Genomic DNA, 27,218 nt, shown 5'->3' on the forward strand with positions numbered 1-27,218 from the left:
CAATTTCGACACCTGCATCGCCTTATAGCCACACTGGGAGTCAAAGGCGCATTTACCGTCTGTATGCTTAATGCCAAGCATGTACTTATTTGTCTTTCCAACGAATCCGACTTCTCCTATCTTTGGCTGAGAAGAATTTGGCACATTCAAGGATTTCCGATGCACATCTTCAAATGGACACCGTCATTCACACCGGCTCAGGAATCCTCTATTATTCCGGTTTGGGTACGTTTCCTGAACTCCCAACTCATTTGTTTCATAAGGATGCTCTATTTGCGGTAGCAAACATGATAGGAACACCACTTCAAATCGACGACTGCACGTTGAATCAATCCAAGCTCTCTAACGCAAGAATTGGCATTGAGATTGATCTTACCAAATCAGTTGTGGAGGGTTTTAACCTACAAATCAATGGAGTCACAATTCATCAGAAAGTGGAATATGAGCAGCTTCCAAAATATTGCAACCTTTGTAAACACGTTGGTCACGACAACTTGGAGTGTTACACAATGGGCAATGCCCCTCGCCCTCCTCCACGAGCCAAGAAGTCAAATGGAAAGGAGACAATGGGAACGGAGGAACAGGTGGTGCCTGGGAAAGCTAAGGCACTCGAGAGGGGTGAATGCTCCAAAAGCAGGTACTCTACTAGCCTCTCTAATGACAATGTTGATAGTGGTAAACATGGTAAGCATGATGAGCATGATGAGCATGATGATAATATTGTGGAGAATGATGAGCATGTGGATAATGATAACTGTACTGCACATGGTGAAAACATTATGGAGACTGATCTGCTTGCCGATAATCTTGCTGTTGGTGCTGTGTATTGTCCTATTGGGGGGATGGAAATCCAAACGAGGAAGCAACGGATTAACCTCAAACAGGCCTCTAAACTCTTCAAAGGTCTTAAAACTTTTGGAGTAATTGTTCGACAACTGAATGTTTGGGATGACACGGATGAATCAGAAGGGGAAGACGATGATGTCGACTCGGGTAGCCCACGGCCGGTGAAAATTCAGGATCCAGTGTGCTCGCTGAACCTTAATCTGGCTGAGACAGACGATGGAGAGCAGTTTCTTGTTCCCTCTCCAACCCCGCCTGAAAGAAACAAACGTCGCATCAGGCAATTTTGATGTTGTGCCAATGCAACCGCATTGCTCCTTTTAACTTTTTCTTGTATCACTATGTAAAGGAGTAGTACTCCTTCTTTTATATTTTGTTGTTTTTACTTTGTAATGCTGCTTGTTTTTTTTAAATGTAGATGGGACGGGGACCCCGAAGCCTCCTCCACCCTCGGGTGTTTATCCAAAAAAAAAAGAAAAAAGAAAAAAAAACCCTAAACCCTAAACCCCAAACCCTAACCCCAAACCCCAAACCCCAAACCCTAAACCCTAAACCCTAACCCCCAAACCCCTAACCTTTAACCCCTAACCCCTAACCCTAAACCCTAAACTCTATTTCTCTTATCTGTGGCTGAGAAGAATTTGGCACATTCAAGGATTTCCAATGGGGGTATTCAAATGGACACCGACATTCACACCGGCTCAAGAATCCTCTATTATCTTCAAATCGATGACTGCACTTTCAATCAGTCTAAGATCTCTAAAGCTACAGTTGGCATTGAGATTGACCTTACAAAGCCACTCGTGGAGGGCTTTAACCTACATATCAATGGAGTCACAATTCATCAGAAAGTGGAATATGAGCAAGTTCCAAAATACTGCAACCTTTGCAAAAATGTCGGCCACGACAGCTTGGAGTGCTACACAATGGGCAATGCCCCCCGCCCCCCTCCAAGGGCCAAGCATCGAAAGGAAGGGAGAAAATGGCAACAGAGGAATAGCCGGTGCTTGAGACAGCCAAGGCATTCGAGAGAGGTGAATGCTCCAAGTCTGTCCCAACAAGTAGGTACTCTACTAACCACTTTAATGATAATATTGATAGTGGTAAACATGGTAATGACAATATTGAAATCGAGACGTCAGATGCTAATTGTGGTTCGAAAGTGGAGACTGATTTGCATGTTGAAGATGTTATCTGCACTGCACACGATGATAACCATGATATTGAAAATATTGCTAAGTGTGATGAAATTGATGAATCCATTCCTGATGTTTGTTGCTACTCCGATAACCCTGTTGTTTGTGAATTCAGTCAGTTGACAAAATGAGATTGGAAGGCAAAAAGAGGAAAAACGGATCAGACTTAGAAAGGCCTTTAAACTCTTCAAAATTTTGTCACATTTTGGAGTGGTCGCTGGACAATTGAAGGCTTGGGACGATACTGATGAATTAAAGGAGGAGGATGATGTCGCTCCGGTTAGCCCACACCCGATTAAGATTTGGGATCCGGTATGCCACCTAAATCGCAACCCGCTTGACACAGAGGAAGGAGAGCAGTTCCATCAGAAGTAACAAAAAAAAAAAAAAAAAACTTGTTCTCATGTGACAATGTAAAGGAGTAGTACTCCTCTTTTTGTATTTTGTTGCTTTATTTTGTAATGCTACCTGTTGTTCTTTTTTAATGAAGATGGGACGGGGACCCCAAAAAGCCTCCCCCACCCTCGGGTGCTTTTATAAAAAAAAATCATAAATCCTAAACCCTAAACCTTAAACCAATTGTGAACATTGCCAAATTCTCTCCCTTCTCACTAGAATTGTGTGAGATTTACACACACGTACTCATCTACCACCAACTACCACCAAACCACCATCCAATCTGCCTCACCACCACCGGATTCTGACAGCCCGCCACCACATTGATCGTGGCGCCGCCGGAAAATTTGATCGGTGCGTAACTCCACACGCGCACCACCACCAGATGCGCCTCGAGAAGACCGTCACAACCATGCAAGTTGTGCACTGAATCGACGCTAGACGCAGCCGTACGCGCTCTCCAAAGCCACCGATTTCCACCCATTTTCGCCCTAAAATCATCGCACCTTCTCTCTAGAAATTCGGCGTCGTTCCGGCGAGTTGCCGGGCATACCATATACCATTGGAATCGCCTTGATGAGTACTTCAATTCCCCTCAAACACGCACGACGACGGGCTAAGTCATCGACCGCCGCTAGCCTCCGCCGTCACGGCCACCCACAGTTGCGGACCACCAGCATTCGAATCCCCTCCTCATTGCAAGTCGATTGAGATACGTTTCGTCCAATTTCATCACCGGAGTGAAGAGATCTCACATTTCTCCTCTTTCCGCCATCGCCAACCTTCACAACGCCATTTTGCTGTCGTCCGTCGTCGGTTCGCTAGCAGAGCACCACCATTGGCCTCACCTCGACATGGCGCACCCCACTGTCCAGTCAGAATCGGCCACCGGAGACTTGCCAAAAACTCCACCACCGACAGCCGGCGAGTTTGACTCGCCTTTGACTGAGTTGACCCGGTCAACTCACTCAGTCAAACATTTTCAGCAGCCAGTTTCCTCGAGCCCGATGCCGAACCTTCTGAAGAAAACTTTTGCTGAAGTTGTTGCGCCATCACAGGCCTCAAATAGCGCTAAAACGGCACCCCACAAATACTTCCTTGCGGACTCGCCACCGCCCGCTATCGGTACACTTTTAACTGGCGACAAAGGTCATACATTGCTGTTCACAGATGCTGAGACCGAAGTTCTTGCAGCTCCATTCAAATTTGCACTCGTCGGCAAATTTTCACATGGAACACCTTCATATAGCATCCTGCACAAACTGCTCGCTGGAACTGGCATCAAAAGCAATTTCACGGTTAGTATGCTGAACAACAGACATGCCTTAATTTTGTTATCGTGTGAAGCAGATTACTCTCGCATGTGGCTTCGCCGTATTTGGTTTATCCAGGGATACCTAATGCATGTCTTCAAGTGGACTCCTACTTTCACGCCGTCATAGGAGTCGTCAATTGTTCCGATTTGGGTTAGTTTCCCGGAGCTGCCAGCACATATGTTTAGCAAGGATGTCCTATTCACGGTAGTGAGCACGATTGGAACCCCTCTGCAGATTGACGACGCTACGCTCAATCAATCCAAGCTCTCCAAGGCATGGGCATGTATCGAATTGGACCTTCTCAAGCCACGCCTTGAATATGAGCAAATCCCACAAGTTTGGCGGTAACTGAGAAAAAGTTTCTCTTTCACGAAGTGAGCGTTCCAGCCATTGGCAACGGCTCAAGCGAAAGGAGCGAGTTTTGGCGGATGTTCCACAGTCACTCTCCCTGCTATTTTTTACAGTAATTTTTACAAATAAATTGCTTCTTTACAGAGTCCTTTAATTGATAATTACTATTAATTATACATTTTTTTTTGTTCTTAAGTATTTTTATAATGAAAAAAAGCCTTTAGTAATCACCTTCCTACCATTCTATATGTTATATATATCCCGCAATTAATCTCTTTTTGTGCAATTGTATACGATCTTTGAAATTTTGCAAAAGTGATGATAAAAGAAATAACAATCAATTTCTTTTGTGGTTTTAACGAGATATATGCACGCATTTACTTTCCAACACCCGCTAATTGATAATTAGTGAAATTGAAATGAAGTACCTAGTACGAAAATAAATAAAATTTACTTGTTATAAAGCGATGTTGCAACGAATTTTAAATTACTCATCAATTTTTCATTTTTTAATCTGCGTAATATAATTTGATCTGTGAAAGATAGCAAGACAGCGAGAGACCATTCGATCCGAAAAAAATCTTAGAATCTGCAAAAGATCCTTCGATCTGAAAAAGATTGTAAGATCTGTGAAGGATATTTCGATTTGAGAAAAATCGTAGGATCTATGAAAAATCAGTCGATCTGAGAAAGATAGTAAAATCTACGTAAGGTCAAAATTTTGGCAAGTGATAAATCGACTTCCAAAGGAACAGTATGCGAGCTAACCAAATGGTTAATCGTAGATACAGCTGGCAAAATATGCAAGTTTTCTAACAAATCGAAAATCGTCTAACAAAAAATCTGAGCCAGAAGATATTCGATCTACATTGTCAAAATCAAAATGAAAAATTTGAAGACAACTATCTAAGCTTTCCATCTCCTCCAGCAATCTTGCGAACTCATCATCTTCAATGGCCAATTCCCCCCCTGGGGCATATGGCTCGAGATTCTCGTGCAGAGTGGGGTCACGACGATGCTGATCGTATCCTTCTGTTAACCTTTGCAGCTTGTTGGTTTGAGCCTTACACTTCTCAAAGCCGTCGTTCAATAGGGTTTAGTCACACAAAATTAACCAGAAAACAGAAAACATCAAGCACCACGACAAAAAAGAAAAAAACCTAAGAAACTAATTTAGAATCATACTTGTTGCACCAAAAATCCACAGTAACAAAACTAATTACAAGATAAAATCAAGCAAAATTCCAAGAAAATGAAAAATAGAATAACTTACAGAAACTATCAAGCATCACAAACAACCAGCCACAATTACAACCTAATTAGAAACAAAAGATCAAATCCAAGAAACAAGTACCAATAATTAACTCAAATTGCACCAAAACCCACGATAAATCACAGTAATAAAAGAAACCGACACAACCCCCAGTCATAAATACAATGAAACACAAACAGCACAACTACATAAACAATCAGAATAAACTCCCACAAATCACAAAACAATCAATCCGAAAAGTACCCACAATCACGAACAATCATAAGACAAACTCACGATCACAAAAAAAATGAGAAGACAAACCAAAATCACACAAAGATACAAACAACCCATAATCAAATAAACTATTTAGAAGACAAGATCTAATCCATGAAACAAGTTCGAATAATAGAGTCAAATTGCACCAAAACCCACAACAATTCAAGTAACTAAACAAGCCCATAATCAAGAACAATCAAACAATCACATAAAAAATAAAAATCCAGAATCCAAACAACCCTCACAAAAAATCCCACAATCATAGTCAATCAGAAGACAAACCACAATCACTGATCAAATTACACTACAAAAAACACAAATACAATGAGAAAACTAATACCACAATCACATAAACAACCAGAATAAAATCCCACAAATCGTAGAACAATCAATAAAAAAAAAAACCAACAACCACACAATTAATTACTGAAATTCCATTAGAATATCAAAAGAATCAAACACCCAGAAAACTAACCAAATATTGAAACATCAATCAGACCAAATTCACCCAAAGAAAGTGAATAATCACAACAACAAAGAAAGGTCCAAGAAACTAATTCAAATATCACACCAATTGCACAAGCCCACAATCATAAAACTATTACAAGACAAAATTAAAACCAATTACAAGAAACTAGAAATTCAAGAATCATAACCGACTAAAAACAATCGCGAATCACAAACATCTCACAATCACAAACTAATTTGAAACAAAAGATCAAATTCAAGAAACAAGTTCAAACACTTAAGACAAACTGCACGAAAACCTAAAATAAATTACAAAAACAAAGCAAACCAACACAACCCTACATAACAAAAACAATCAGAACACAAAAAACACAAACATATAAATAGTTCTGAATAAAACCCCAAAAAATCACAAAACCAATCACAAAAAAACCACAATCACCAACACAACACACAATCACAAAAACAATCAAAACACAAAAAGCACAAACACATCAAAAATGAGAATGAAAACCCACAAATCACACAACCCTCACAAAAAATCCCACAATCATAGTCAATCAGAAGACAAACCACAATCACTGATCAAATTACACTACAAAAAACACAAATACAATGAGAACACTAATACCACAATCACATAAACAACCAGAATAAAATCCCACAAATCGTAGAACAATCAATCAAAAAAAAAACCAACAACCACACAATTAATTACTGAAATTCCATTCGAACATCAAAATATTCAAACACCCAGAAAACTAACCAAATATTGGAACATCAATCACACCAAATTCACCCAAAAAAAGTGAATAATCACGACAACAAAGAAAGGTCCAAGAAACTAATTCAAATATCACACGAGTTGCACAAGCCCACAATCACAAAACTAATTACAAGACAAAATTAAAATAAATTCCAAGAAACTAGAAATTCAAGAATCATAACCCACAAAAGCAATCGAGAATCACAAACAACACAATCAAATACAATCACAATAAAATCCCACAAATCACAAAACAATCAATCCAAAAAGTACCCACAATCACGAATAAATCATAAGACAAACTCACGATCACAAAAAGAATAAGAAGACAAACCAAAATCACACAAAGATACAAACAACCCATAATCACATAAACTATTTAGAACACAAAAGATCTCATCCAAGAAACAAGTTCGAACAATTAAGTCAAATTGCACCAAAACCCACAACAATTCAAGTAACTAAACAAGCCCACAACCAAGAACAATCAAACAATCAGAATACAAACAGTCACATAAACAATAAAAATCCAAAAACCACACAACACTCACAAAAAAACCCACAATCATAGTCAATCAGAAGACAAACCACAATCACATGTCAAATTACACTACAAAGAGCACAAATACAACGAAAACACAAAATAAATTACACAAACAAAGCAAACAACACAACCCTACATCACAAAAACAATGAGAACACAAAAAACACAAACACGTAAATAATTCTGAATAAAACCCCAAAAAGCACAAACCAATCACAAAAAACCCACAATCACTAACAGTGAAAAGACAAAAAGAATCAAAAGACATCAATCGCACAAAATTAACCCAAAAAGAAATACATCAAGCATAACAACCAAAAAGAAAAAGTCATACCTTGTATGTCAACTGCCAAATTTATGTTACCTTGCTTGAGTCATTCACATTCAGCAAAGCGTTTGACTGAATGTTGATGTCGTGAACACACACGATCAATCTTGTCTTGGTCCTTTGGTAGGAGCACCCCTCTACAGGAACAAGATATTGATCAAAATATAAGCAATTATTCAAAAAATTAAGCAATTAAACCACATGAAAACGTACTGAAGATGCAACTATGTTCCTTGCTATGATGGAAGTCCACGATCACCATAAGCATTGGATGTTCCAACCTTTGAGCTGGTTTTGGATGTTACGGTTGCCAAAATCAATCTACCCGATTCGACATTTTCTGCAAGCCAACAAGCAGCCATGAAATTCAGAAGATGTTACTTAACACCATGCTTGATAAAACATTAGCAGCTCATGTCGCTTCATGCACCAGCATAAGTTCTTGGATTCAGAAGCTGGAATTAAAACTTGTAGAATTGGAACTTGTTGAAGAGCCTAATACCAGCACATCAACAATGGACTCTATTATGAAGCAGCCAGCAAATTTTGAATCTCAATTTAAGAGGCTTTTCACATAGTTCCCTAGAGCAATCATAGCATGATAATCATGTGAGCTAAATTTGGTTAGACACATCTTGCAAAATGGTAACTCTCTGTATTTGTTGTAACACCAGCTTAACTTTGAAACTTGTCTAGCATCACAAACATCCCACATTAGGACCCTAAGACTAAATCCAAGTTCCTCCCTTTGCACCATCTTTAAAGGAACCTTTACACATTGAAAAGCCAACTTAATATCAATTTTTCTGGTCTCCCTCGCAGATTGCGCAAATGCAAGGTTTTGTTTCTGTGATTTCAATATTAATATGAAGTACTCGTGGAGTTCAATTAAATTACATTTTAGCTTCAGATTCTAATAACACACCAACCACTTCAAGATTTTGTCATTATGCCAGATCTTCTCAAAGATATTCTTATTCTATATTTTCGGTTCAAGTTATCCGCCAACGACTTTCATAACAAGCCAATAAAATTTTATGCAAGTTTTCAGCAAGCAAACTGAATCATCACCAGCAGTCGTAGTGAAATGATAAAAAGTGTAAAGCACACCAGGAAAAGATAGAGGAAAGAGCATGTAAAGTGATCCAGTATTACCAGTTCCCACATTATATTGTATGCTTTTGGTTCATTACGAGTTGTCTCGGCAGCAGTAGATATACTCGGACTAGTTCCGGATCTGTCATCCAGCAAAAACAAGTGAATTATTTTGTTAACTTCATTTGATCGATGATCCTATACCCATTGACTGTATAAATGCATACATACTCGGGAAAGAGAAAGGTGACTCTTATTAACATCCTTCTGAGGATGGCTGCAAGATATAATGGCACATTAAAGAACAGTTCAGCGTCTTGCTTCACTATAAATGAATAATTGATAGTCTTTCAAATTAAAAAAACGTTAACCAAGAAAAAAGTTAGTGAAATGTTAAGTACGAGAAATCATAATAGTTGCGGAATACCCTAATTCCATACAAACTTCCAGCTTAATAACAATCATCTTCACTTATGTGAATTAAGACCTTGCCTATTTCACCTCTCCATAGGACAGATGAACATGACAAGGTATTGTGTATCCATAATAACTTTTGATCAGCAGAGAAAGTAGACTCAAAGGAACATCACCTGCAATTGCCTAATGATGACAGCAGGTGAGCTAATTGATCAATATCAAGTAGTTGTGAATTGGAATTCAGATTCCTGACACGTAGCTTAAGACGCCCTCGCTCTGGCATTCTTGCATCTATTTGGATATGAAAACACATGCAATGCAAGTAATTTAACGAGCACACCGAATGGATTAGTGTAGATGCCGAACGATAACCAATATACTGCTCACTAGGAAAGAACAAGCATCTATACAAACCTGCATCAGCTGGTGTTGTTTCAGGTTCTATAATGTATTCTGCATGACAAATTGGCTCACCATGATAAGGTATTGTGTATCCATAATAACTTTTGAATCAGCCAAGAAAGTAGACTCAAAGGAACATCACCTGCAAATTGCCTGATGATGACAACAGGTGAGCTAATTGATCAATACCAAGTAGTTGTGACTTCGAATTCAGATTCCTGACACGTAGCTTAAGACGCCCTTGCTCTGGCATTCTTGCATCTATTTGGATATGAAAACACATGCAATGCAAGTAATTTAACCACCACACCGGATGGATTAGTGTAGATGCCGAACGATAACCAATATACTGCTAGAACAAGCATCTATACAAACCTGCATCAGCTGGTGTTGTTTCAGGTGCTATAGTGTATTCTGCATGACAAATTGGCTCACCATGATAAGGTATTGTGTATCCATGAAAACTTTTGAATGAGCAGAGAAAGTAGACTCGAAGGAACATCACCTGCAATTAATTGCCTGATGATGACAGCAGGTGAGCTAATGGACCAATACCAAGTAGTTCTGACTTGGAATTCAAATTCCTGACACGTAGCTTAAGACGCCCTCGCTCTGGCATTCTTGCATCTATCTGGATATGAAAACAAATGCAATGCAAGTAATTTAACCAGCACACCGAATGGATTAGTGTAGATGCCGAACGATAACCAATACAGAGCTCACTAGGAAAGAACAAGCATCTATACAAACCTGCATCAGCTCGTGTAGTTTCAGGTTGTATGGTGTATTCTGCATGACAAATTGGCTCACCATGATAAGGTATTGTGTATCCATGATAACTTTTGAATCAGCAGAGAAAGTAGACTCGAAGGAACATCACCTGCAATTGCCCTGATGATGACAGCAGGTGAGCTAATTGATCAATACCAAGTAGTTGTGACTTGGAATTCAGATTCCTGACACGTAGCTTAAGACGCCCTTGCTCTGGCATTCTTGCATCTATTTGGATATGAAAACACATGCAATGCAAGTAATTTAACCAGCACACCGGATGGATTAGTGTAGATGCCAAACGATAACCAATATACTGCTCACTAGGAAAGAACAAATATCTACCTGGTCTTGTTTCAGGTTGTATAGTGTATTCTGCACGACAAATTGGCTCAGCACCAATAAATCTCGTGCAATGAGTACCACATTCACCATCCTGCATGACAAGGAAAATATTTTTCAATATTATTTCTATCTCCAAAATCCCATTGATTGTATGAATGAAGACATACTCTAGTAACACAGAGATGATGCCTCGTTTGGGGATGGCTGCAAGATAGGATGGCACATTAAAAAAATAACGTGTTAGCATCATGCTTCTAAATAAATGAACAATTGAATATTTGGAAAGGAGTAACCTAGAAATGTCATTGCAAAAGAGGATATTCGCAAATCATATGATGCATTTCACTAATTGCATGAAATAATCTGGCTTGTGCCATGTATGACCTTCCAACAGTCTACCAAACCATAGCACAAATGAACATCATAGGCATTTAGTGGAAGTTAATAGTAACTTTAAAACCAGTGCAAGGGAGACAGTAGGCTCAAGAGAACATCACCTGCAATTGCTTGAAGATGGCAGCATACGAGCTAATTGACGGACGTCAAGGAGTTGTGAGTTGGAATTGGAATTCAAGTTCCTAACATAAAGCCTAAGAAGCTCCTGTAAGCTCCAGATCTGTCATGCTGCAAAAACAAGTGAATTATTTTGTTGAATTCATTTGATCAACGATCCTATACCCATTGACTGTATAAATGCATACATACTCGGGTAAGAGAAAGGTGACTCTTATTAACATCCTTCTGAGGATGACTGCAAAATATAATGGCACATTAAAGAACAGTTCAGCATCTTGCTTCACTATAAATGAATGATTGACGTCTTTCAAATTAAAAATACCTTAAGCAAGAAAAAAGTTAGTGAAATGATAAGTACGAGAAATCAATAAAACCCCAAAAATCACATACCAATCACAAAAAATCCACAATCACTAACAATCAAAAGACAAAAAGAATCAAAAGACATCAATCGGACAAAATTAACTCAAAAAGAAATACATCAAGCATAACAACCAAAAAGAAAAAGTCATACCTTGTGTGTCAACTGCCAAATTTATGTTACCTTGTTTGAGTCATTCAAATTCAGCAAAGCATGTGAGTGAATGTTGATGTCGTGAACAGACACGATCAATCTTGTCTTGGTCCTTTGGTAGGAGCACCTCTCTACACGAACTAAGATATTGATAAAAACATATGTCATGATTCAAAAATTAAGCAATTCAACCACATGAAAACGTACTGAAGTAGCAACTATGTTCCCTTACCATGATGGAATTACACAATCACCATAAGCATTGGATTTTCCAACCTTTGAGCTGGTTTTGGATGATATGGTTGCTAAAATCAATCTACTCGATTCGATATTTTCTGCAAGCCAACAAGCAGCCATGAAATTCAGATTTGGAAGATCGAAAAACTTTTAATAGAATTACCTTGAAAACCTTATATGGTTACAGTTGTTCGACATCAATAGCTAAAGAAGAACCTTGTACATTTTTCAAAACTTGTGTCACCTACAAGAGGAACAACTTAGATACAATTATTATCCATGAGGAAGTCAAGAGATCTCTAACAAAGCGCTAGAACTTTGCGGCTTACATGACATTTCACGTCCACAAACCCTGAATATTTCACTAAAGCATGGTTCAACAACTTTACGAACATCTGGCTGATTAACCCAAGGGAAAAGTTAACCATACAATATCATGAGAAATACTGAAGTAGACACGCATGCAAACCAGTGAAAACTCCACAGGACAAATTTAACTTTGCTGGAGAAAATACCCTCATAGCAGATGCACAGGGTTTTAGCAGATGTATAGCATGAGGAAAATCGGACCGTCGAGCAAGTTGTCTTGACAACAAGTCAAAAAGATCTTTGCGCCCTTACGCGCCAAACTTGGTGTCCTTGAGAGCAGCACTTACACAAGCGACCTATAGGGAAGAAAAAGCAACAAGGTCAACAATACATGAAACAAGGATGCAAGGAAAAAGAATTTTGTGAAGCGAACTACTGTTGACCGTTTCGTCAAGATGGGCAGCAGCAAGCCCATGAAACTATAAAATTACGTTAACCACAATGCTCCTGCTTCAAACACTGCTACCAACATCGAAATACATAGCTCCATGAAACTACGTCTCAATAATAGCAAGGGGATGAAATCCCATTACAACACTCAAAAGAATCAAACACCAAGAAAACTAAGTGAATATTAGAACTTTAATTGGACCAAATTAACCAAATAATATCAAGAATCACAACCAAATAGAAAAGTCCAAGAAACAGATTCAAATATCAAATATCAAGCCAGTTGCACGGCAAACCCTCAATCACAAAACTAAGCTAAAATTCCGTTAGAACATCAAAATAATCAAACATCGAGAAAACTAACCAAACATTTAGAACATCAATAGACCAAATTAACCCAAAAGAAAAAATCAATAATCACACCACAAAAGAAACTGATTCAAATATCATATCACTTGCACCACAAACCCACAATCACAAAACTAATTACAAGACAAAATTAAAATAAAATTCCAAGAAACTAAAAATTCAAGAATCATAATCCACAAGAAACAATCAAGAATCACAAAAGGCATCCCACAATCACAAACTAATTAGAAACAAAAGATCGAATCCAACAAACAAGAACAAACAAATAGGTCATCAAATTGCACCAAAACCAACAATAAGTCACACAAACAATGCGAACCAACACAACACACAGTCACAAAAACAATCAAAACACAAAAAGCACAAACAACATAAAAAATGTGAATGAAAACCCACAAATCACACAACAATCACAAAAACACCCACAATCACGAACAATCATAAGAAAAAAAGATCATAAGACATTAGTCACACAATTCAAGTAACTAAACAAGCCCACAACCAAGAACAATCAAAAAATCAGAATACAAACTGTCACATAAACAATAAAAATCCCGAAATCACACAACACTCACAAAAAAACCCAGAATAATAGTCAATCAAAAGACAAACCACAATCACAGGTCAAATTACACTACAAACAGCATAAATACAATGGGAACACAAACACCACAATCACATAAACAACCAGAATGAAATCCCACAAATCGCACAACAATCAATCAAAAAAAAAACCCACAATCACATAATTAATTACTGAAATTCCATTCGAACATCAAAATATTCAAACACCAAGAAAACTAACCAAATATTGGAACATCAATCACACCAAATTCACCCAAAAAAAGTGAATAATCACGACAACAAAGAAAGGTCCAAGAAACTAATTCAAATATCACACGAGTTGCACAAGCCCACAATCACAAAACTAATTACAAGACAAAATTAAAATAAATTCCAAGAAACTAGAAATTCAAGAATCATAACCCACAAAAGCAATCGAGAATCACAAACAACACAATCAAATACAATCACAATAAAATCCCACAAATCACAAAACAATCAATCCAAAAAGTACCCACAATCACGAATAAATCATAAGACAAACTCACGATCACAAAAAGAATAAGAAGACAAACCAAAATCACACAAAGATACAAACAACCCATAATCACATAAACTATTTAGAACACAAAAGATCTCATCCAAGAAACAAGTTCGAACAATTAAGTCAAATTGCACCAAAACCCACAACAATTCAAGTAACTAAACAAGCCCACAACCAAGAACAATCAAACAATCAGAATACAAACAGTCACATAAACAATAAAAATCCAAAAATCACACAACACTCACAAAAAAACCCACAATCATAGTCAATCAGAAGACAAACCACAATCACATGTCAAATTACACTACAAAGAGCACAAATACAACGAAAACACAAAATAAATTACACAAACAAAGCAAACAACACAACCCTACATCACAAAAACAATGAGAACACAAAAAACACAAACACGTAAATAATTCTGAATAAAACCCCAAAAAGCACAAACCAATCACAAAAAACCCACAATCACTAACAGTGAAAAGACAAAAAGAATCAAAAGACATCAATCGCACAAAATTAACCCAAAAAGAAATACATCAAGCATAACAACCAAAAAGAAAAAGCCATACCTTGTATGTCAACTGCCAAATTTATGTTACCTTGCTTGAGTCATTCACATTCAGCAAAGCGTTTGACTGAATGTTGATGTCGTGAACACACACGATCAATCTTGTCTTGGTCCTTTGGTAGGAGCACCCCTCTACAGGAACAAGATATTGATCAAAATATAAGCAATTATTCAAAAAATTAAGCAATTAAACCACATGAAAACGTACTGAAGATGCAACTATGTTCCTTGCTATGATGGAAGTCCACGATCACCATAAGCATTGGATGTTCCAACCTTTGAGCTGGTTTTGGATGTTACGGTTGCCAAAATCAATCTACCCGATTCGACATTTTCTGCAAGCCAACAAGCAGCCATGAAATTCAGAAGATGTTACTTAACACCATGCTTGATAAAACATTAGCAGCTCATGTCGCTTCATGCACCAGCATAAGTTCTTGGATTCAGAAGCTGGAATTAAAACTTGTAGAATTGGAACTTGTTGAAGAGCCTAATACCAGCACATCAACAATGGACTCTATTATGAAGCAGCCAGCAAATTTTGAATCTCAATTTAAGAGGCTTTTCACATAGTTCCCTAGAGCAATCATAGCATGATAATCATGTGAGCTAAATTTGGTTAGACACATCTTGCAAAATGGTAACTCTCTGTATTTGTTGTAACACCAGCTTAACTTTGAAACTTGTCTAGCATCACAAACATCCCACATTAGGACCCTAAGACTAAATCCAAGTTCCTCCCTTTGCACCATCTTTAAAGGAACCTTTACACATTGAAAAGCCAACTTAATATCAATTTTTCTGGTCTCCCTCGCAGATTGCGCAAATGCAAGGTTTTGTTTCTGTGATTTCAATATTAATATGAAGTACTCGTGGAGTTCAATTAAATTACATTTTAGCTTCAGATTCTAATAACACACCAACCACTTCAAGATTTTGTCATTATGCCAGATCTTCTCAAAGATATTCTTATTCTATATTTTCGGTTCAAGTTATCCGCCAACGACTTTCATAACAAGCCAATAAAATTTTATGCAAGTTTTCAGCAAGCAAACTGAATCATCACCAGCAGTCGTAGTGAAATGATAAAAAGTGTAAAGCACACCAGGAAAAGATAGAGGAAAGAGCATGTAAAGTGATCCAGTATTACCAGTTCCCACATTATATTGTCTGCTTTTGGTTCATTACGAGTTGGCTCGGCAGCAGTAGATATACTCGGACTAGTTCCGGATCTGTCATCCAGCAAAAACAAGTGAATTATTTTGTTAACTTCATTTGATCGATGATCCTATACCCATTGACTGTATAAATGCATACATACTCGGGAAAGAGAAAGGTGACTCTTATTAACATCCTTCTGAGGATGGCTGCAAGATATAATGGCACATTAAAGAACAGTTCAGCGTCTTGCTTCACTATAAATGAATAATTGATAGTCTTTCAACTTAAAAAAACGTTAACCAAGAAAAAAGTTAGTGAAATGTTAAGTACGAGAAATTATAATAGTAGCGGAATACCCTAATTCCATACAAACTTCCAGCTTAATAACAATCATCTTCACTTATGTGAATTAAGACCTTGCCCTATGTCACCTCTCCATAGGACAGATGAACATGATAAGGTATTGTGTATCCATAATAACTTTTGATCAGCAGAGAAAGTAGACTCAAAGGAACATCACCTGCGATTGCCTAATGATGACAGCAGGTGAGCTAATTGATCAATATCAAGTAGTTGTGAATTGGAATTCAGATTCCTGACACGTAGCTTAAGACGCCCTCGCTCTGGCATTCTTGCATCTATTTGGATATGAAAACACATGCAATGCAAGTAATTTAACGAGCACACCGAATGGATTAGTGTAGATGCCGAACGATAACAATATACTGCTCATTAGGAAAGAACAAGCATGTATACAAACCTGCATCAGCTGGTGTTGTTTCAGGTTCTATAATGTATTCTGCATGACAAATTGGCTCACCATGATAAGGTATTGTGTATCCATAATAACTTTTGAATCAGCCAAGAAAGTAGACTCAAAGGAACATCACCTGCAAATTGCCTGATGATGAAAGCAGGTGAGCTAATTGATCAATACCAAGTAGTTGTGACTTCGAATTCAGATTCCTGACACGTAGCTTAAGACGCCCTTGCTCTGGCATTCTTGCATCTATTTGGATATGAAAACACATGCAATGCAAGTAATTTAACCACCACACCGGATGGATTAGTGTAGATGCCGAACGATAACCAATATACTGCTAGAACAAGCATCTATACAAACCTGCATCAGCTGGTGTTGTTTCAGGTGCTATAGTGTATTCTGCATGACAAATTGGCTCACCATGATAAGGTATTGTGTATCCATGAAAACTTTTGAATGAGCAGAGAAAGTAGACTCGAAGGAACATCACCTGCAATTAATTGCCTGATGATGACAGCAGGTGAGCTAATGGACCAATACCAAGTAGTTCTGACTTGGAATTCAAATTCCTGACACGTAGCTTAAGACGCCCTCGCTCTGGCATTCTTGCATCTATCTGGATATGAAAACAAATGCAATGCAAGTAATTTAACCAGCACACCGAATGGATTAGTGTAGATGCCGAACGATAACCAATACAGAGCTCACTAGGAAAGAACAAGCATCTATACAAACCTGCATCAGCTCGTGTAGTTTCAGGTTGTATGGTGTATTCTGCATGACAAATTGGCTCACCATGATAAGGTATTGTGTATGCATGATAACTTTTGAATCAGCCGAGAATGTAGACTCAAAGGAACATCACCTGCAATTGCCTGATGATGACAGCAGGTGAGCTAATTGATCAATACCAAGTAGTTGTGACTTGGAATTCAAATTCCTGACACGTGGCTTAAGATGCCCTTGCTCTGGCATTCTTGCATCTATTTGGATATGAAAACACATGCAATGCAAGTAATTTAACCAGCACACCGGATGGATTAGTATACATGTCGAACGATAACCAATATACTGCTCACTAGGAAAGAACAAGCATGTATACAAACCTGCATCAGCTGGTGTTGTTTCAGGTTCTATAATGTATTCTGCATGACAAATTGGCTCACCATGATAAGGTATTGTGTATCCATGATAACTTTTGAATCAGCAGAGAAAGTAGACTCGAAGGAACATCACCTGCAATTGCCCTGATGATGACAGCAGGTGAGCTAATTGATCAATACCAAGTAGTTGTGACTTGGAATTCAGATTCCTGACACGTAGCTTAAGACGCCCTTGCTCTGGCATTCTTGCATCTATTTGGATATGAAAACACATGCAATGCAAGTAATTTAACCAGCACACCGGATGGATTAGTGTAGATGCCAAACGATAACCAATATACTGCTCACTAGGAAAGAACAAATATCTACCTGGTCTTGTTTCAGGTTGTATAGTGTATTCTGCACGACAAATTGGCTCAGCACCAATAAATCTCGTGCAATGAGTACCACATTCACCATCCTGCATGACAAGGAAAATATTTTTCAATATTATTTCTATCTCCAAAATCCCATTGATTGTATGAATGAAGACATACTCTAGTAACACAGAGATGATGCCTCGTTTGGGGATGGCTGCAAGATAGGATGGCACATTAAAAAAATAACGTGTTAGCATCATGCTTCTAAATAAATGAACAATTGAATATTTGGAAAGGAGTAACCTAGAAATGTCATTGCAAAAGAGGATATTCGCAAATCATATGATGCATTTCACTAATTGCATGAAATAATCTGGCTTGTGCCATGTATGACCTTCCAACAGTCTACCAAACCATAGCACAAATGAACATCATAGGCATTTAGTGGAAGTTAATAGTAACTTTAAAACCAGTGCAAGGGAGACAGTAGGCTCAAGAGAACATCACCTGCAATTGCTTGAAGATGGCAGCATACGAGCTAATTGACGAACGTCAAGGAGTTGTGAGTTGGAATTGGAATTCAAGTTCCTAACATAAAGCCTAAGAAGCTCCTGTAAGCTCCAGATCTGTCATGCTGCAAAAACAAGTGAATTATTTTGTTGAATTCATTTGATCAACGATCCTATACCCATTGACTGTATAAATGCATACATACTCGGGTAAGAGAAAGGTGACTCTTATTAACATCCTTCTGAGGATGACTGCAAAATATAATGGCACATTAAAGAACAGTTCAGCATCTTGCTTCACTATAAATGAATGATTGACGTCTTTCAAATTAAAAATACCTTAAGCAAGAAAAAAGTTAGTGAAATGATAAGTACGAGAAATCAATAAAACCCCAAAAATCACATACCAATCACAAAAAATCCACAATCACTAACAATCAAAAGACAAAAAGAATCAAAAGACATCAATCGGACAAAATTAACTCAAAAAGAAATACATCAAGCATAACAACCAAAAAGAAAAAGTCATACCTTGTGTGTCAACTGCCAAATTTATGTTACCTTGTTTGAGTCATTCAAATTCAGCAAAGCATGTGAGTGAATGTTGATGTCGTGAACAGACACGATCAATCTTGTCTTGGTCCTTTGGTAGGAGCACCTCTCTACACGAACTAAGATATTGATAAAAACATATGTCATGATTCAAAAATTAAGCAATTCAACCACATGAAAACGTACTGAAGTAGCAACTATGTTCCCTTACCATGATGGAATTACACAATCACCATAAGCATTGGATTTTCCAACCTTTGAGCTGGTTTTGGATGATATGGTTGCTAAAATCAATCTACTCGATTCGATATTTTCTGCAAGCCAACAAGCAGCCATGAAATTCAGATTTGGAAGATCGAAAAACTTTTAATAGAATTACCTTGAAAACCTTATATGGTTACAGTTGTTCGACATCAATAGCTAAAGAAGAACCTTGTACATTTTTCAAAACTTGTGTCACCTACAAGAGGAACAACTTAGATACAATTATTATCCATGAGGAAGTCAAGAGATCTCTAACAAAGCGCTAGAACTTTGCGGCTTACATGACATTTCACGTCCACAAACCCTGAATATTTCACTAAAGCATGGTTCAACAACTTTACGAACATCTGGCTGATTAACCCAAGGGAAAAGTTAACCATACAATATCATGAGAAATACTGAAGTAGACACGCATGCAAACCAGTGAAAACTCCACAGGACAAATTTAACTTTGCTGGAGAAAATACCCTCATAGCAGATGCACAGGGTTTTAGCAGATGTATAGCATGAGGAAAATCGGACCGTCGAGCAAGTTGTCTTGACAACAAGTCAAAAAGATCTTTGCGCCCTTACGCGCCAAACTTGGTGTCCTTGAGAGCAGCACTTACACAAGCGACCTATAGGGAAGAAAAAGCAACAAGGTCAACAATACATGAAACAAGGATGCAAGGAAAAAGAATTTTGTGAAGCGAACTACTGTTGACCGTTTCGTCAAGATGGGCAGCAGCAAGCCCATGAAACTATAAAATTACGTTAACCACAATGCTCCTGCTTCAAACACTGCTACCAACATCGAAATACATAGCTCCATGAAACTACGTCTCAATAATAGCAAGGGGATGAAATCCCATTACAACACTCAAAAGAATCAAACACCAAGAAAACTAAGTGAATATTAGAACTTTAATTGGACCAAATTAACCAAATAATATCAAGAATCACAACCAAATAGAAAAGTCCAAGAAACAGATTCAAATATCAAATATCAAGCCAGTTGCACGGCAAACCCTCAATCACAAAACTAAGCTAAAATTCCGTTAGAACATCAAAATAATCAAACATCGAGAAAACTAACCAAACATTTAGAACATCAATAGACCAAATTAACCCAAAAGAAAAAATCAATAATCACACCACAAAAGAAACTGATTCAAATATCATATCACTTGCACCACAAACCCACAATCATAAAACTAATTACAAGACAAAATTAAAATAAAATTCCAAGAAACTAAAAATTCAAGAATCATAATCCACAAGAAACAATCAAGAATCACAAAAGGCATCCCACAATCACAAACTAATTAGAAACAAAAGATCGAATCCAACAAACAAGAACAAACAAATAGGTCATCAAATTGCACCAAAACCAACAATAAGTCACACAAACAATGCGAACCAACACAACACACAGTCACAAAAACAATCAAAACACAAAAAGCACAAACAACATAAAAAATGTGAATGAAAACCCACAAATCACACAACAATCACAAAAACACCCACAATCACGAACAATCATAAGAAAAAAAGATCATAAGACATTAGTCACACAATTCAAGTAACTAAACAAGCCCACAACCAAGAACAATCAAAAAATCAGAATACAAACTGTCACATAAACAATAAAAATCCCGAAATCACACAACACTCACAAAAAAACCCAGAATAATAGTCAATCAAAAGACAAACCACAATCACAGGTCAAATTACACTACAAACAGCATAAATACAATGGGAACACAAACACCACAATCACATAAACAACCAGAATGAAATCCCACAAATCGCACAACAATCAATCAAAAAAAAAACCCACAATCACATAATTAATTACTGAAATTCCATTCGAACATCAAAATATTCAAACACCAAGAAAACTAACCAAATATTGGAACATCAATCACACCAAATTCACCCAAAAAAAGTGAATAATCACGACAACAAAGAAAGGTCCAAGAAACTAATTCAAATATCACACGAGTTGCACAAGCCCACAATCACAAAACTAATTACAAGACAAAATTAAAATAAATTCCAAGAAACTAGAAATTCAAGAATCATAACCCACAAAAGCAATCGAGAATCACAAACAACACAATCAAATACAATCACAATAAAATCCCACAAATCACAAAACAATCAATCCAAAAAGTACCCACAATCACGAATAAATCATAAGACAAACTCACGATCACAAAAAGAATAAGAAGACAAACCAAAATCACACAAAGATACAAACAACCCATAATCACATAAACTATTTAGAACACAAAAGATCTCATCCAAGAAACAAGTTCGAACAATTAAGTCAAATTGCACCAAAACCCACAACAATTCAAGTAACTAAACAAGCCCACAACCAAGAACAATCAAACAATCAGAATACAAACAGTCACATAAACAATAAAAATCCAAAAATCACACAACACTCACAAAAAAACCCACAATCATAGTCAATCAGAAGACAAACCACAATCACATGTCAAATTACACTACAAAGAGCACAAATACAACGAAAACACAAAATAAATTACACAAACAAAGCAAACAACACAACCCTACATCACAAAAACAATGAGAACACAAAAAACACAAACACGTAAATAATTCTGAATAAAACCCCAAAAAGCACAAACCAATCACAAAAAACCCACAATCACTAACAGTGAAAAGACAAAAAGAATCAAAAGACATCAATCGCACAAAATTAACCCAAAAAGAAATACATCAAGCATAACAACCAAAAAGAAAAAGCCATACCTTGTATGTCAACTGCCAAATTTATGTTACCTTGCTTGAGTCATTCACATTCAGCAAAGCGTTTGACTGAATGTTGATGTCGTGAACACACACGATCAATCTTGTCTTGGTCCTTTGGTAGGAGCACCCCTCTACAGGAACAAGATATTGATCAAAATATAAGCAATTATTCAAAAAATTAAGCAATTAAACCACATGAAAACGTACTGAAGATGCAACTATGTTCCTTGCTATGATGGAAGTCCACGATCACCATAAGCATTGGATGTTCCAACCTTTGAGCTGGTTTTGGATGTTACGGTTGCCAAAATCAATCTACCCGATTCGACATTTTCTGCAAGCCAACAAGCAGCCATGAAATTCAGAAGATGTTACTTAACACCATGCTTGATAAAACATTAGCAGCTCATGTCGCTTCATGCACCAGCATAAGTTCTTGGATTCAGAAGCTGGAATTAAAACTTGTAGAATTGGAACTTGTTGAAGAGCCTAATACCAGCACATCAACAATGGACTCTATTATGAAGCAGCCAGCAAATTTTGAATCTCAATTTAAGAGGCTTTTCACATAGTTCCCTAGAGCAATCATAGCATGATAATCATGTGAGCTAAATTTGGTTAGACACATCTTGCAAAATGGTAACTCTCTGTATTTGTTGTAACACCAGCTTAACTTTGAAACTTGTCTAGCATCACAAACATCCCACATTAGGACCCTAAGACTAAATCCAAGTTCCTCCCTTTGCACCATCTTCAAAGGAACCTTTACACATTGAAAAGCCAACTTAATATCAATTTTTCTGGTCTCCCTCGCAGATTGCGCAAATGCAAAGTTTTGTTTCTGTGATTTCAATATTAATATGAAGTACTCGTGGAGTTCAATTAAATTACATTTTAGCTTCAGATTCTAATAACACACCAACCACTTCAAGATTTTGTCATTATGCCAGATCTTCTCAAAGATATTCTTATTCTATATTTTCGGTTCAAGTTATCCGCCAACGACTTTCATAACAAGCCAATAAAATTTTATGCAAGTTTTCAGCAAGCAAACTGAATCATCACCAGCAGTCGTAGTGAAATGATAAAAAGTGTAAAGCACACCAGGAAAAGATAGAGGAAAGAGCATGTAAAGTGATCCAGTATTACCAGTTCCCACATTATATTGTCTGCTTTTGGTTCATTACGAGTTGGCTCGGCAGCAGTAGATATACTCGGACTAGTTCCGGATCTGTCATCCAGCAAAAACAAGTGAATTATTTTGTTAACTTCATTTGATCGATGATCCTATACCCATTGACTGTATAAATGCATACATACTCGGGAAAGAGAAAGGTGACTCTTATTAACATCCTTCTGAGGATGGCTGCAAGATATAATGGCACATTAAAGAACAGTTCAGCGTCTTGCTTCACTATAAATGAATAATTGATAGTCTTTCAAATTAAAAAAACGTTAACCAAGAAAAAAGTTAGTGAAATGTTAAGTACGAGAAATTATAATAGTAGCGGAATACCCTAATTCCATACAAACTTCCAGCTTAATAACAATCATCTTCACTTATGTGAATTAAGACCTTGCCCTATGTCACCTCTCCATAGGACAGATGAACATGATAAGGTATTGTGTATCCATAATAACTTTTGATCAGCAGAGAAAGTAGACTCAAAGGAACATCACCTGCAATTGCCTAATGATGACAGCAGGTGAGCTAATTGATCAATATCAAGTAGTTGTGAATTGGAATTCAGATTCCTGACACGTAGCTTAAGACGCCCTCGCTCTGGCATTCTTGCATCTATTTGGATATGAAAACACATGCAATGCAAGTAATTTAACGAGCACACCGAATGGATTAGTGTAGATGCCGAACGATAACAATATACTGCTCACTAGGAAAGAACAAGCATCTATACAAACCTGCATCAACTGGTGTTGTTTCAGGTTCTATAATGTATTCTGCATGACAAATTGGCTCACCATGATAAGGTATTGTGTATCCATAATAACTTTTGAATCAGCCAAGAAAGTAGACTCAAAGGAACATCACCTGCAAATTGCTTGATGATGAAAGCAGGTGAGCTAATTGATCAATACCAAGTAGTTGTGACTTCGAATTCAGATTCCTGACACGTAGCTTAAGACGCCCTTGCTCTGGCATTCTTGCATCTATTTGGATATGAAAATACATGCAATGCAAGTAATTTAACCACCACACCGGATGGATTAGTGTAGATGCCAAACGATAACCAATATACTGCTCACTAGGAAAGAACAAGTATCTACCTGCATCAGCTGGTCTTGTTTCAGGTTGTATAATGTATTCTGCATGACAAATTGGCTCAGCACCAATAAATCTCCTGAAATCAGTACCACATTCGCCATCCTGCATGACAAGGAAAATATTTTTCAATATTATTTCTATCTCCAAAATCCCATTGATTGTTTGAATGAAGACATACTCTAGTAACAGAGAGATGATGCCTCTTTTGGGGATGGCTGCAAGATAGGATACATTAAAAAAATAACGTGTTAGCATCATGCTTCTAAATAAATGAACAATTGAATATTTGGAAAGGAGTAACCTAGAAATGTCATTGCAAAAGAGGATATTCGCAAATCATATGATGCAATTCACTAATTGCATGAAATAATCTGGCTTGTGCCATGTATGACCTTCCAACAGTCTACCAAACCATAGCACAAATGAACATCATAGGCATTTAGTGGAAGTTAATAGTAACTTTAAAACCAGTGCAAGGGAGACAGTAGGCTCAAGAGAACATCACCTGCAATTGCTTGAAGATGGCAGCATACGAGCTAATTGATGGACGTCAAGGAGTTGTGAGTTGGAATTGGAATTTAAGTTCCTAACATAAAGCCTAAGAAGCTCCTGTAAGCTCCAGATCTGTCATCCTGCAAAAACAAGTGAATTATTTTGTTGAATTCATTTGATCAACGATCATATACCCATTGACTGTATAAATGCATACATACTCGGGTAAGAGAAAGGTGACTCTTATTAACATCCTTCTGAGGATGGCTGCAAAATATAATGGCACATTAAAGAACAGTTCAGCATCTTGCTTCACTATAAATGAGGAAGCTGTTACTCAGGACAAATGGAATTAGCATGAAAGGAAAACCCATTAAAGCCAAAGCATGACAAGGTATGAGCATGAAAGAAGACAATCAGTGAAAGTCAAAGTAATTTCAGGTGCAACTTTGATCAATTGCAATTGCGTTACTGGAGGCAGGAGCAAGTGTGTGAATGTATGCATATTTGCCACACGAACATGAATCCATATGAAAAAGATGAATAGCAACATGATATCCTTCCAAAGTGTTCGCACAGATTACATTCGAGTACCCTTTTTAATCATTCTCAACATTAAGAAATTGCCACTTTAACCATTAGTTGGAACCCTCCACAAAATATTAGTCATCCAACATATATATGGAAAAAGGATACCAACAATCAAGAAATTCAATAATCATGATTAGCAATCTGTGTGATTCAGAAACCTTACATCCTAAACCGAGAGAGAAAGAAACCAAGCAATAAAAAAACTGAGAGAGGCGCAGGTTTGGGAACAACGGGCATGAGATACAAGCACCGCCATGGCTGCAAAACCCGGTTGCATATATGACCCACAGAGAGGGTCGCATATGCCATCCGAATTTGCCCCGCCAAGCTACGGGCCAGATCTATCCCATGCCCAACCCAACTCATACCTTCATAAACAAATAGGTGACTTAATAAACTAAAGCAGGAGAAAGTAGTTGGTTGAACAAGTCAAGAGCCCAGGGAAAGTGCTCCATCATTTTTTTTTAACAAAAAGGTGCACAAAAGTCGATGTGCAAGGATAGCCAACAAATTCAGAAGTTTAAGTTTGATAATAAAGGCCCATGGATGCACAAAGTATTCCTCACCACATTGTTTGAATATCTAGAATATGTTTGTGGAATGTAGATAAACTACAAGTGAAATTGAAACTGAGAAAGCTTGTAAAGTAATAGCCACAAATGCATGCATGCTAAGCAGGAAATTAGTAGTAGTGAATCACATGTATTGGGCATTTATACGTAGTTCAGATCGTGAATAAATAATGAAAAATATATTCTGGTTTTGCCACTAAACAATGTAAAAGAAGAACTGCAAATTAGCAATGATCCGAGAACAGTATCAATAACAAGAATAGTATCAGAAACTAAAGTAAAATCATTGATGGCTCTACATGAAACCAACAAGAAACATAAACTTGTTGAATCTTTGAGTTTAAGACTCTTTGTTTCTTGAAATTCTTGACAAAAACATTAACTTCTTGAATTCAAGAATCCATGATTTCTTGACAGAAACCTTAAAATTTCTTGAATCTTTTAATCAATTTCTTGAAATCTTTTAAAGAAAACTTAAAAGTTGTTGAATCTTTGATTTCAAAATACTTGGTTTCTTGAATTACTGTAAAATCTTGTTTCATATCACAGTTTTTTTGTCACTGGAAAAGTTAAATGATTGGTTCAAAAGAAAACAAAAGAAAGAGAAAAGAATATACCTGCCATGGAGCAACTGAGAACGGTTGACTGAATTCCCTATTCTTTTCATGTTCCTTCTCCGAATGTTTCTCCTTCAATTCTTTGAGTAGATTAAAGAAGTGTTTAGGAGGAGGTATTTATAAGCGCAACTAACGAAGAAGTCAACGGGTAGTATGGTGAAAAGCGCTACAGCAACTTTAGAACAGTACTGAAAACTGCTCTTACGTTTTCTTCTTCTACTTCGTACTCTTCAGAACAGTACCGCAAACGTTTTCCTATCATTTGCTGATTCCACAAAACATCCTTATTATTATATTAATTTTAGTGTATTTATTTATTAATAATATTTTTATCTAACTTAA

The 27,218-nt window shown here is 37.2% G+C and overlaps 1 protein-coding gene across 7 annotated transcripts; it reads right to left on the reverse strand.

The window, feature by feature from the left end:
• Positions 1 to 4,843: 4,843 nt before the first annotated feature.
• Positions 4,844 to 27,006, reverse strand: LOC105179067 (uncharacterized). 7 transcript variants are annotated; one of them, XM_088884481.1, is made up of 50 exons: positions 26,877 to 27,006; positions 25,318 to 25,363; positions 25,110 to 25,236; positions 24,783 to 24,819; positions 24,607 to 24,706; positions 24,371 to 24,489; positions 24,241 to 24,279; positions 24,001 to 24,118; positions 23,641 to 23,686; positions 23,470 to 23,551; positions 22,528 to 22,654; positions 22,321 to 22,451; positions 20,025 to 20,174; positions 19,839 to 19,908; positions 19,673 to 19,753; positions 19,505 to 19,607; positions 18,948 to 19,412; positions 18,740 to 18,866; positions 18,410 to 18,446; positions 18,243 to 18,333; positions 18,007 to 18,125; positions 17,506 to 17,544; positions 17,261 to 17,386; positions 17,131 to 17,169; positions 16,898 to 17,016; positions 16,768 to 16,806; positions 16,528 to 16,645; positions 16,168 to 16,213; positions 15,997 to 16,078; positions 15,055 to 15,181; positions 14,848 to 14,978; positions 12,552 to 12,701; positions 12,366 to 12,435; positions 12,200 to 12,280; positions 12,032 to 12,134; positions 11,475 to 11,939; positions 11,267 to 11,393; positions 10,937 to 10,973; positions 10,770 to 10,860; positions 10,534 to 10,652; positions 10,404 to 10,442; positions 10,159 to 10,284; positions 10,029 to 10,067; positions 9,796 to 9,914; positions 9,666 to 9,704; positions 9,425 to 9,542; positions 9,066 to 9,111; positions 8,895 to 8,976; positions 7,953 to 8,079; positions 4,844 to 7,876 (listed from the first exon to the last, which is right to left on the reverse strand). In XM_088884481.1, the coding sequence occupies exons 37-42, from the start codon at positions 11,290 to 11,292 to the stop codon at positions 10,165 to 10,167; spliced, it is 432 nt and encodes a 143-aa protein (XP_088740607.1). In that variant the 5' UTR covers positions 11,293 to 11,393; positions 11,475 to 11,939; positions 12,032 to 12,134; positions 12,200 to 12,280; positions 12,366 to 12,435; positions 12,552 to 12,701; positions 14,848 to 14,978; positions 15,055 to 15,181; positions 15,997 to 16,078; positions 16,168 to 16,213; positions 16,528 to 16,645; positions 16,768 to 16,806; positions 16,898 to 17,016; positions 17,131 to 17,169; positions 17,261 to 17,386; positions 17,506 to 17,544; positions 18,007 to 18,125; positions 18,243 to 18,333; positions 18,410 to 18,446; positions 18,740 to 18,866; positions 18,948 to 19,412; positions 19,505 to 19,607; positions 19,673 to 19,753; positions 19,839 to 19,908; positions 20,025 to 20,174; positions 22,321 to 22,451; positions 22,528 to 22,654; positions 23,470 to 23,551; positions 23,641 to 23,686; positions 24,001 to 24,118; positions 24,241 to 24,279; positions 24,371 to 24,489; positions 24,607 to 24,706; positions 24,783 to 24,819; positions 25,110 to 25,236; positions 25,318 to 25,363; positions 26,877 to 27,006; the 3' UTR covers positions 4,844 to 7,876; positions 7,953 to 8,079; positions 8,895 to 8,976; positions 9,066 to 9,111; positions 9,425 to 9,542; positions 9,666 to 9,704; positions 9,796 to 9,914; positions 10,029 to 10,067; positions 10,159 to 10,164. The 7 variants fall into 7 exon arrangements, with proteins under 7 accessions (XP_088740607.1, XP_088740609.1, XP_088740611.1 ...); XM_088884485.1 differs by lacking the exons at positions 4,844 to 7,876; positions 7,953 to 8,079 and adding an exon at positions 8,098 to 8,234; XM_088884483.1 differs by lacking the exons at positions 10,029 to 10,067; positions 10,159 to 10,284.
• Between the last annotated feature and the right edge of the window lie 212 nt (positions 27,007 to 27,218).

The sequence above is a fragment of the Sesamum indicum genome, linkage group LG1 (genome assembly GCF_026168435.1).
Source record: "Sesamum indicum cultivar Baizhima isolate 11 linkage group LG1, ASM2616843v1, whole genome shotgun sequence".
NCBI lineage: Eukaryota > Viridiplantae > Streptophyta > Magnoliopsida > Lamiales > Pedaliaceae > Sesamum > Sesamum indicum.

Coding starts and splice junctions, on each gene's coding strand:
- LOC105179067 (XM_088884483.1), bottom strand. CDS start 18,765: ATGCTGCCATCTTCAAGCAATTGCAG. Junction 17,545..18,006: donor CATCATCAGGGCAATTGCAG/GTGATGTTCCTT, acceptor TTTGTCATGCAG/AATACACCATACAACCTGAA. Junction 17,387..17,505: donor AACTACACGAGCTGATGCAG/GTTTGTATAGAT, acceptor TTTCATATCCAG/ATAGATGCAAGAATGCCAGA.